The sequence below is a fragment of the Seriola aureovittata genome, chromosome 10 (genome assembly GCF_021018895.1).
Source record: "Seriola aureovittata isolate HTS-2021-v1 ecotype China chromosome 10, ASM2101889v1, whole genome shotgun sequence".
NCBI classification, from domain to species: Eukaryota; Metazoa; Chordata; class Actinopteri; order Carangiformes; family Carangidae; genus Seriola; species Seriola aureovittata.
Window position 1 is genome coordinate 11,446,913 of NC_079373.1, and position 12,100 is coordinate 11,459,012.

The 12,100-nt window shown below is 43.1% G+C and overlaps 1 protein-coding gene across 2 annotated transcripts in view; it reads left to right on the forward strand.

Annotated features, from left to right (window-relative positions):
• The window catches only part of syt7a (synaptotagmin VIIa), a 75,984-nt gene extending 65,488 nt beyond the window's left edge, over nucleotides 1-10,496 (forward strand). For both annotated transcript variants that reach the window (XM_056386665.1, XM_056386664.1), the window contains one exon: nucleotides 694-10,496. In XM_056386665.1, coding sequence (XP_056242640.1) covers nucleotides 694-798 — 105 coding nt within the window. In that variant the 3' untranslated portion in view covers nucleotides 799-10,496. The remainder of the gene's footprint in view (nucleotides 1-693) is intronic.
• The last annotated feature ends 1,604 nt before the right edge of the window (nucleotides 10,497-12,100 follow it).

The following is a 12,100-nucleotide window of genomic DNA, read 5'->3' on the forward strand; positions in this document are numbered from 1 at the left end:
GCATCAAACATGCAGAGACAGTAGATGCATGTCATGCTGGCTTTACAGACCACTGTAATAAATGTATCACTCAATTATGATCTCTTCAGAACATGAAAAAATTCAGGTTAGATCAGTCTGCATAAAAATGATCTTTCCCCTGGTGGTGGTGCAGGAAAAATAAAATAAAACCTTGTAGGACCACAACTATATTTTACACCCCCCCCCCCCATTTCCAGTCTTTATGCTTAGCTAAGCCAACTGGCTGCTGGCTCCTGCTACATATTTACAGTACAAACATGGCTTGGCTGCTGAATGATCTCTCATCTACTATTATGAACTATCCTTTAACGTCTTGTCATTCTGTGTTTGTGCACTGTCTGACTTGGTAGAATAGGCAGCAGAATTGGCTGACTGAAATGAAATAATGAAGTTATTCAAGAACTCGCTGTGAAGAGTGAAGCGCAAAGTGTCCCTAACATTCATGAGTCATTGATTAAGGTTTTAACAGCAAATTTCATTTTAAAATACATCAGTGATGCTGTTCTCCAGCGCTGACACTGCTGCCTTGTGTGCATCAGGTGCTGAATATCATGTGAAGATCTTCCTCTTGTCTTGTCATGTCTGAATAAAAACGGCATGCAATGTTTCCTATTCCGCGTCTGACAGGACTCTGTCTACATCATCATCCCCTCTCTTCCTCCCTTCTCTCAGATCTATCTATCGTGGAAGAGTGGACCAGCGGAGGTGAAGCACTGGAAAGACATGCTCGCTCGGCCGCGTACTAACGTCGCCCAGTGGCACGCTCTCAAGGCCTGATCGCACCGCCCAGCTCCCTCCATGGCCCCTTCCCGTCTCCTACCCCGCTCCCACTCCTCTCTCCCGTCCCCTCCTCCCACTCCCGTCCTTATGCACAAGACTGACTTGCTGCCAGGCTGCGAAACACGGGTACAATTAGCCATCTGCTCTATTAAACCTTTAAACTCCTTTCTTTCAAAATCTCTACTCCTCTCCGACTCTTCTCTCTTCTTCTCTTCCCAACTCTCATATAGCCGTGTCTTAATTTCTATGTCTCACCACTTTGCCAATGGTCCCCCTGTTTCTGACTGTCTGTATGTCTGTCTGTCCTTATGCACTTTGCCTGTGGAGGTCTGATGTTCAGTTTCTTTGTCGACCCCTTGGTTCTGAACTGCACTGCAGCCCCTGACCCATTTAAGGTGCCAGTCCCGTGGGATCACAGAGAACCTTAAATAACGATCTAATCTCATATAATCCTACTGTATGACTATTCCAGGTACACAATGCTATACAGTATGTACTGTATGTACATATACATATTAATATATTAGGCGTATAGATTGGCAGAACTCCCCCTATACACATGACTAGTATACAGTATGTTATCCATAGCCTGTCTGCTGTTTCCCTTCTCTCCTCTCTCTTCATTTGTCACCTCGTCTTTGTCATCTATCTTAAGTGTACAATATCCTGTCCCCCATCTCAGTCCTCCCTACTTTAACTCAAAAGTGGTTTAATGTTCAGCTGAAGTTGTCGAAAGCAATCAATACTCCGTTTGTGATGAAACCAGCTGAACTCAAGATGGAATTGTTGATACTGCTGTCTCCCTCCCTCCCTCCTTCCTCTTCTCTATGCTCTTCTTTTTTTCCTCCTTATTGTTCCCTCTTTCTCTTCCTCTGGCACAATATTAGTGAATCCCTCCTTTCTGGACCCCCACCCCCCTTGTCGTCTGTGTGCTGTGGGTGCTGTGCTGTAGCTCCAACAAAAATAGAGATTAAAAAAAGATAAATAAATAAACTGAACTTTCCGATGTTGGGAAAGCGGGAACACAATAAACTCATGAAATGGATCGCTCCTGATTTTTCCAGACAAAAAAGCCCTGACATGGAGAGAGAAAAAAGAAGATGTAAAAAAAAAAAAAGTTCCCCAAGATACGATGATGTCATTTTTCACAGCATCACCAACTGAGGAAACCAATTTAAATCTTCTTCCAATGTTAAGATGAAAACAGAAGCAAAAAGCAAAGTTTGTGCTGTTGGTGCACACGCATTCAGTTGTGTGTGCACACTTCTGTCTGTTTATCGAAGCTTTGAATTCTTTGTGCTGCCCTGTGCTCTTGTTTTGTGCTGACGGGGGTCGATCCCCAGCAGTTTTGACTGCTGCGTTACTGCTGTGTGCCTGCGTGCGCGTGTGTGTGTGTGTGTGTGTGTGTGTGTGTGTGTGTGCGCGCGCTTGCGTGCGTGCGTGCGTGCGTGTTCACAGGAGCAACACCAATTCAGACTCGGCAGAAATCTTCTTCTCTTTTCTCTTTCTCATCTTGCGCTCTTCTTGCTCTTCTTACTGCCATTGTTTCCCCATCCTCCTTTACTGCCCTGCCTTCTGAACGAGGGCACGGGGAAGTTCTATCTGCACTTTTTGAAAATGTAATAACAATAATAACGATGATGATAGTTTTAATGATGATTCTAGTACCGGTGAAAATTAAGGGAGGAGTACCTGAAAGGGTGAGCAGCAGTTGGGGAGAGGCGATGTCCTCTCTGTGATTTCAGGGTTTGGAGATGAAGTGGAGGACACAGAGGATGGATGTAGGGCTCTCATCCTCCTCTCTTTGTTCCTCTTGTTTTCCTCTATATACCTGTGCACAATGTGTTGCTCAACAGCAGGTATGGTCGGAGCTCTAACCAAGAGTCTGTCTGCTTCTATGTGAGTCCATGAGGCTGAACAATAGGTTGCATATCTGGGAACAGTCAGACAGACAGATGCGTTTTTTTTTTTTTTTTTGCTTTAACACGGAAAGCGAAACAAAATAACAAGGCCTTCTCTGCGTTCTTGTTGTTGTTCCCAGAACCTACGAATGACTGTGCATCACAGAGAGTGGGTGTGATATTAGATGATGGTCTGATCTGCCACTGTGAGATACTGTAGAAGCAGATTAGACATTATCTCTTCCCTGAGTGCTTGAGAGCACCACAGAGTGTACTGGTAGCTGCCCTGCTTGTCAGGCGCATTCAGCTCAGCTCGATATTTCTGTAACGTAAATAAAACAGTCAGAAAGCAGCAACGTGAATACCGTCAGCCATTAAGAGCCACTCACACAGGCATCTGCTCTTCCTTAGTGTACTCTCTACTGTAACTGTCTGTCTGGGTTTTTACATTCTTAAAGACCTGTGAAGCATAATCCTGTTGGTAAGTCAGTTTTTTTTACTGCAGTGGCTTAGTTTTTATTTCTAAATGAGGACTCGCCCTTCAAATATCTGTCAGGTTAGACTGAGCAAGCAAATCCTAACAGCTGATTGTTTTCTGGCTGAGACATTAGTGCTGGCCCCATCAAAATCCATGCTTGTTGGTCCTGCAGTGGATTTTATTTTCTCTTGTCTGGCTATAATTTGATAGTGTCTTGTATTTTGATGCTTGTTTTGATTTATGCCAATGATAACCTGATCACCATTCACCACTGAGAAACTGAAAGATAGTGTAATTGTAGTCCAATCTACACCGGGTTAGTCTCCTGTCCAGTGTCTCTGTAAGCCAGTCTGGGCCGCACACAGCGTGCTGTATGTGTGTTCTGGAAAGTGTGCTTCGTGTGAGCCTCGGTGCTGGCTGCTGCGATGCACTGATCCAGTCCAGCACCCTTCAGAACAATTGGCCAGCTGTGGAACAGGGCCCACTGTTTTGACAGCCACTGCCTGCATTGTCACAGCACATTACACTCCCATTAGGTGGTCAGAAAGGAGCAATATCTGCTTCCTTGGACCTGGGGGACACACTATTTGCAGAAGTAGTACTTGCTAAGAATAATAGAAAACATGTAGCACCGTCTGTCATTAGTTACCCTGAGAATGATGGGCAGGGATAAAAACTCGTCAAAATTAGGAACATAATTAGTGGGCGATCGCTGCTGCTCAAGCTGTGAAAACCAAATGTGGTTTGAATGTGCAGGTGTGCAGGTGATGAGTCAACACAATACCTCTGCCATTTCCTTTCACCAGGATTACATCCTGCTCAAGGAGTGATAAATTACTATGCTACTTTGGTTTACAATGCTTCGTCATCAGTAACCCTGTAAACTGGGGGATATGGCTTTATTTTTAGTAGCATGAGGCAGAGTGAGATGCCACTGATCCTCCAGGTAGACTGGAGGGTGGGAGTGCTTTGGGATACAGACTCATCTTAAATGTTTCTACATGTAATTTGTTTATCCCTTGTGTTTTGTTGACATTGGCTTTTCTTCCCCATAGTTTGGGGTCCAATAGACCTGAGTGCTGTATATGTAAACATAATAATAATTGCTAAATCAACCTTTCTCTTTTGTTCTGACCTTACTAAACCCCAGTATGTAGATAAGCAGTAACTATTCCTTTTGCCATAAACTGAGCTTGCACATTTGACACACTGACCATAAAGCATTGTTTTAAAACAAATAAGGAAATATTTCATGTTTTATATGGAATGTATATATAAATATGCAGTATATTCATTTGTTTTTTTGGAAAGAAATTTACAATCAAAGAGTACAAATACAGAGGTGTCAAAATTTGTCTAGATAAAAACACACTACATGAGCAGTCATGCTCAAGGTCATGAATCTTCCATAAAGGTAACTAGTACCTCTAAAAAATAGCAAGAAATATGCCATATACAAAGTATATGAAATGTATGGTTGACTCAAGACTTCATTGGATGTTTGAGACATTAGCTCCCTTTTCAAAATTTCAAAATCAAACTTTAGAAAACAAAGTGTTACATACTTCATCAGAAAGAAAGTTTCACACTCCATAAAATAATCAGGAGTCCCAAACATTATGTTCTGTCACTGCCAGCAGTCAAACAGCAGCACCATTAAAACGGATAGTGAGCTCAGAGCCAAACAGTATAAAGGAGAAAGCAATTTCCAAATCCCAGTTTTATTATACTGCCACCTGTCTCACGCCTCTAAACTTATTGCGTTTTGTTGGCACCAACACTGTCAGCAATGACCTTCAACAATCCTGAGCTCATGAATACGGCATGGCAGCGTTGCAGATGCTCAGTCAAGACTTTTTTTTTTTGCTCCACTCGGTGCACTTGCTCTCCTTGTGTCCAATCTTTCGTCACTGCTCCGCTCCCTGGTGAAGCCAACTGGTAGCTGCAGGTGTGGATAATTACAGTTTGATTCTTGAGCTTTAATTCAAGTTGACAGACACAGCCAACACTGCCCACAACTTTGCCACCGAATAAAGGCTCTCAAAACGGACTTTTTGGTTACATAAATGATACCTTTCCCCAGTGTATTCGATATCTATCCCGTCACTGTTCAGTCTGTGGAGTATTGGAAAGTTTCTGCAAATGTCTTTTGCATTAAATGCCAATTTGTGTTTTGGCTGCATGACTAGGGATGGTAATGTTGTTCTGTCGGCTGGTCGGCCACTTTTGTCCGGACTGAAATATCTCAGCAACTACTGGATGGATTCCCATGAAATATTGGACAGAGATTCATGGTCCCCAGAGGATGAGCCATACTGAGATTGGTGACTTTACTTCTGGCACCAAAATGAGGTTGACATTTTTTGTTTTTAGTGAATAATGTTAACAACTATTGGAGTGACTGTTTTGAAATTTGGTAAAGACAATCATTTCCCCCCTTAGGAATTATAATAGCTTTGGTGATCCCTTAATATTTTCTTGAGCGCCATCCTGGGGTCAAAATATTGATTAGTTCAATACTTTGGTTCACGACCAAATACTTGCAAAACTAATGACATTCAAATCAGACTCAGCTGTACTTTGTATTTAGAGCTAATTAGCAAATGTTAGCATGTTAACACGCTAACCTAATATAGTGACTGTGGTAAACATACCTGATATACATCAATATTGTCATAGTGCGCAAGTTAGCTTACTGATGTTAACATGTGGTTCAAAGCACTGCTGTGTCTCAGTACAGCTTTACAGAGCTGCTATCATGGCTGTAGACTCGCAGTCCTGTTATCAGTCTGTGTCGCTGGACACATCCATCTCCTGGACTCCATCTTCTTTGAGATGTTTATTCCTGGGTGTGTTCCCCCAAATTTATCATCGTCACCCGCAGCCTTCACTTCTCTGTTTACTTTGTAAATAACTGAAAGCTTTATTGGCTGAAGGGGTTGCACCTGTTTGCCAAGGGATTAGCAAGATATTCTTCTGAGGCTGTTGATATTGTTTGTCCTTGTCATACTCTCAGCCCTGTTCTTTCTTCACTAGTTTTCCTTGATGGATATGGCTTTCTTAAGATGAGCGTCAATGACTCACTCTGTTGGAAAGCTGCCTGCTTTGCTGTAGTTTGTGCAATATTAAATTAAGGGTACCCTGTACTTTAAGAGTTGGGGAACTTAAGGTGTGTGTGTGTGTGTGTGTGTGTGTGTGTGTGTGTGTGTGTGTGTGTGTGTGTGTGGTGTGTGTGTGTGTGTGTGTGTGGTTTACAATCAGGCTGAAGGAACCTCATCCTGGAGGCACTGCAGTTGATGTTTTATTCTGCTGAATCATATTATGACGACTGCGGCAGCCCAGAAGTCTTCTGGGTCACCTTTGTCATTGTGTGCAGTCGGTCCCTGTGTGAGTCTCGCCCTGCGCAGACAGACCTCACCTCCCCTAACTCACCCTTTCAATTGTTTTAAGCATCTGGTGAAAACCAATGTGACTTCTCCTAATCAGGGTTCAAGTAAGCATTATTTGAATGGTAACAAAATGAATATGAAAAACAATAAGTAATAATATCTTTTTTCTTTTTGTTCACATTTGACTGTTGGTCAGTGTGTATGTATGTGTGTGCTTGGTGTTCTTGTGTTTGGGTTTATTTCTTTACAACAACGTGATAAGAAAATCTTTCTGTTTTTGAAAACTTTATGTAAATATTGTTGGTGAAAATTAACATTTGTTGTACGCCGAGTTTTCATTTGTCACTTGAAATGATGAAGAAAACAATGATATTCATGAATAACAGTGGTGATGTTGATGATGCTGAAGCTGATTATACCTGCCCTTCTTGAATAAGGGCTTTTGATGTCCGCTGTATTTTTGTTGGAGGTGTCGTGAGGTCAGGGCAAGAGAAACAAAGGGAAGGAGTGATACCCAACACATCCCAGGCCCACTGTAGCAACACTGCCACATACCTTACCCCACCACCCCAACCCCCCATCCCCCAACCCCCCAAAACACACACACACCTCCAGGAAATAGATGATGTAGCCTGTGTTATTTATGCCATAAAACATCTTTGTATTTTTATTACAACCAGCGTGTTCCCTGGCTGTGTGAGGGGATTGTTCACCTCCCTGTGGAGTCAATCTGCCCCGGTCGCTTGGCATCACATCTCACCCTGTCTGCTTATAGGCTTGGGGATTTACTGTAATGCCATTGTGTTCGACGGGATTGGCCCTGTACTGACACTGATGATGCCTTCCTCATTGAATTTGGAGTCACTATTGCTTTGCCGGAGGCCATGCGTGGGGATGGGCATGTATGTAGGAGGGAGTGGGAAGGACGTATACCTCCCGTCTGACCCTGTAAAGGGAATTCGCATGCTTGACAGTCTGACTCTTATTTGGGGTTAGACTCGTGATTAAGCACAACTGACTGCCGTGAACTCGCCACATAATAGGCCCGTCTCTTGCTTAGTCAGATATTTGTAAGAACTCTCAAACTCCAGCAAGAAAACCCCAGTCTTAGTGTGAGAGCCAAACTATGAACCGCCATAGTGGAATTAAGGGGTTTTAATCATCAATATAAAGTGAGCGAGAATAAGCTTGATCTTTCCAAATGTCCAAAAGATGCCCTGTGCCTTCTCAAGAGACATAGCCCTCTGCTGCATCCAAAAATTAAAAAAACATGCACAGGGCTGTAGTCCAGCTATTTTCACTGCAGGTGTCTGTGCGCCCACTTCCCTATTTTCCATATGCCATAGCCTTACGTATCTGGCTGGGCCTGTGTACAGTGCAGGGATGGAGCTTATCAGTTTCATATGACTTTTCGGACTGTCCTCGCCTCAGACCCGATACGATACAGCAGATACTCCCAGCAGCCGTGTGCAGGAAGGACAGTGGATACAATCCTGTCTTCATTTGTAATACCATCCTCCTACTCCCTCTCACGGGGGTCACAAAATACACACACGCAAACAATCTGCCGTTTATTGATGCACTGAAAATAAATTCTGACTATTTTCCCTAAATCCAGATCCTTCAGAATATGTAATTGTCTTTCGTTGCTGGTTGTAAATAGACTTTGTGACTGAGTTAGAGCAGCCTCTAACTCCTGCCATAATGTGGACCTTGTTTTGATCAGGTAGGTAATAAGCAATACACTTAATTGATCTTTAACGCCATACTTTGAAATATTACTTACCGAGTCTGATTGAGACTCCTTTGCATTGAGGGATGTCGAGGGTAACACTCCTGTTTCTTCACCTCTTTTCTCAACTTGCCACGGCTCACCTCTTCAACAAAGAGCGCTCTAACTTAAAACACACAATTGTGATGTGTACAATCTAATTTAATGTATTTATTTATGTATTTTTGCCAACTTTGTATAGTGTATAAATATCTATAAATATATGAAAAATGACAGTACTGTATAGATTTTAGCTGCCTGGTAAGGTTAATAGTATATACTTGGTAGACTAAAAGAAAAAGCGTAGAGCTGTTCAAAAGCCAGTTACTGACAAAATGCTTTCTGTAAAACCCGGTGCCACTGGCTCTTTTTATATTCTAGGTTTCGTTTCTGGTTTATTTTTTTATTATAGCCAGTGGGATCCAAAGTGTGTGTTGTTCTTCTTTTTGTCCGTTTGTTAATCGGTTCGTTTGTTGTTTTTTCTTGACAAGACACAGCGAGGTTCTGGCAGCCAGGAGAGTGCAGTGGAACGCAGACTGGGACCCTGTGCAGTAGTGTGTGCGTGTGTGTGTGTGTGCGTGTTAGGTGTGTGTCCGTCCATGGTAGTGCTAGTGCTCTCTGTGCAGTGCCTCCTCCCCTCCCCTCCTCCCTCCTCCCCTCCCCTCTCTGATGTAGTTTGTCATGTGACGCAGTGTGTGTTAAGGTGCAGGATGACTGTGTTTGCTGAAGCTGGCAGATGTCCTCTCTCTCTTTCTCTCACTCGCTCGCTCGCGCTCTCTGTGTCTCCCCATTTACACCCTGCTTCTTCATTACAACGCTTTGTTTTAATCCTCCACCGGGTATAGATTTCCACTTCCTCTGCTCGATTGTTCATTTACTCTCCCATTCAGCAGGTAATGCATACACCTACCAGTCTAATTGCCCAGTAATCCATGCTTTCTCATCTGTCTGTGATTCTTTGTCCATTAACAGTGCTCATCTGTCACCCACCCACATCACCGTAGAGCACCTTGTTTTTCTGCAGAGCTCTGTGGACCAGAGAATGATTTAGCACAAAAAAAGAGGGGATTCATGCAACTCATCCCTGGTCATACCTTCATGGTTTTCCCTTTTGCGATGTTGTGCTGCTTCCCTCCTCTCGTTACAGACTCTGAGGAGAAGGGCAGCTGCTAGCTCAGCACACAGAAACACAAAGCAGCCATATTCAAAAGTCAAGCACAGACCTGTGACTCAAATCTATGTTGTGGTGGCTTCACTGCCGCCCCGTTTGTAGCAAGAGCAAGAGAATAGCCTTAAAGATTGGACCAACTACACAAAAGAAGTAGTGGGATATGTGCATTTGTAGTGGAATATTATTACCTTCCCTTTCCCACACCAGATTTATTACTCAGTATTCCGATGTGTTGCTTGGTTGCTCTGTACATATCTGTGTAGTGCTTCTGTTGATGTCCCTGTATTAGGATAGTAACGGGTTCTTACTGGGCGGCCTCCGCAGACGTCCTCTCCCTCCTGCCTCGTCTCATTTCCTCCAAAACTTCAAACATTCCATTTGAATCTCAAGTGAGCGACATTTTAAAGTTGATTAGACCTCACGCTGCCTGGGAGTAAAACAGCAGAAGGACTGAACCACAGACATTTCCACTGGAGCCATGATAATAACCAAGACGTCTTGTCTGTGCTCACGTCCCTCTGAGAAATCACAAACCTGCAACTGACAGCACACTCAGCATAAAGACCCTCGCACGCGCCCCTTTGCTCCTCCAGACCCGCCTCCGCGCCGACTGCACCTGGCTCTGAGAGGTCAATGGGTCAATGACTGGTTTGAGGAGCCACTGACCTCCCGGGGGGGAGAGAAGGGTGAGGTAGGTGAGGAGGTGGGAGAGCCCTGGGAGGTGGCAGAGAGGCGTGTCTCTGTGGGTCACATCCTGGGTCAGGAGGGAAGGGAGCGAGGGCGTCTCGAGGTCAAACCCAGTAGCACTTTGGTTGTGCGTTCCATGTTTTTTTAGCCTCTCCTGTTTTTTGGCCGAGCGGACTGTGATCTTACTGATTGATTTTCTCGTTCTCCTCCACCCATCAGTGTTACAGAGTGTGTTGGGTGGACGGAGCCATGGAGCTGAGCTCTGATTTTGTTCCATATTAAAGAATCATTTTTACTACATCTGTGTCCAGAGACTCATTGATCCTCCTGTGTTTTTCCTCTTTTTGTAAGGTTACTGACACTGGAGGTACAATACATGGCCAAAGGTCTGTGGATAACCAAACATTACACCTGTGTGTGTGTGTGTGTGTGTGTGTGTGTGTGTGTGTGTGTGTGTGTGTGTGTGTGTGTGTGTGTGTGTGTGTGTGTGTGTGTGTGTGTGTGTGTGTGTGTGTGAGAGAGAGATTGTTTAACATCTCATTCCAAAACCAGCATGATGCTGTAGTTGGAACAATTAGTAGAATAATTGATTCGTTGAAAGAAAAAAAGACCTGATCTGCAACAGTTTAAATAATTGATTCTGTCGGTCAGTCCACCATTTGAACTTAAATTTTGAAAAGATGTTCATGGTCCCTCGAGGGTGAATCCAAGTCATTAGGATTTTTCTGTGATCCCCGATTTTACCTCCACCATATAGTTTGAACGAAATATTTTGTTGTTTGTTTTATGGCCATTTACTTGAAAGCCTAATCACACTCCCATCAGCCTCAGCTGCACTTTGTGTTTAGTGCTAAGTGGCAAACGTTAACATGGTAACACACTAAACAAAGGTAGTAAACATGCTAAGAAGTCTACTTGCTAAACATCAGCATGTTAGCATTGTCATTGTGAGAATGTTAGCATGCTGACATTAGCAGTTAGCTTGAAGCACCGCTTGTGTGGTTGCAGAAATTTAGTGTCGTTTAAGCAAAAATAGTTCCAGTTTGTCAAATGTGTGTCATCACTGGCTTTCTTTCTTTTATTTTATAGTAAACCGAATCATGTTTGGGTTTTGAGCTGTTGAGCAGAAAAAATAAATCATTTAACTATTTCAACTTGAAGCTTTCCAAAAGATTGGAGGCTGCTGGGATTCGCAGTCTGGTTCATCCACTCCAAGCTTTGAAAACCATTTCTTTGTGGACCTCATCCTGTGCATGGGTGCATTGTCATGTTGGAACAGGAAAGAGCTGCCCTCTGCTGTGCTGTATGCATCTATATGCTGCAACATCACTGTGTATGCTGTAGCATTAAGATTCCAATAAATTGAAAGCACAGAGAACATCAGCCCCAGAGCAAAATGTCTTCAGCAGAGGCCACAAACTTGTAGCAGCACAGTGTTTTTGTGTCCTGATTTTTTCTTGAAGTGCAATTGCGGTGAAATTAAACAGCAATATAAATAATTAGAAACTGTAATGACACCATTCCAATTTAACATGTACCATCATTTGGTGATAAAGGTAGCAATTTGCAAAGGTTGTGTTTGCCTTTGAGAGCAATTAAAAATGTATAGTGGAAAGCATCTGCTCTGAGCTCCACATTAGTCAGCATGAAGATAAATGAATCAAACGGCTACATGCTACAGTCTGAAGGAATCTTTCATCCCATTTTGAAGGATGATGACAGATTTCTCGTGTAGTTTAATTAGCTCCTGCATTGTTCATACAGTTTGGCTCACTTCTGAAATCACACACTTAGTTATGCTGTGTTAGCTCAGTGTTGCAGGTTCAATCCATCAAATATGCATCTGCATAAACACTCAAAGGCATTTTTTTGCAACATCAACATAATAGTGAAATAGGTTGT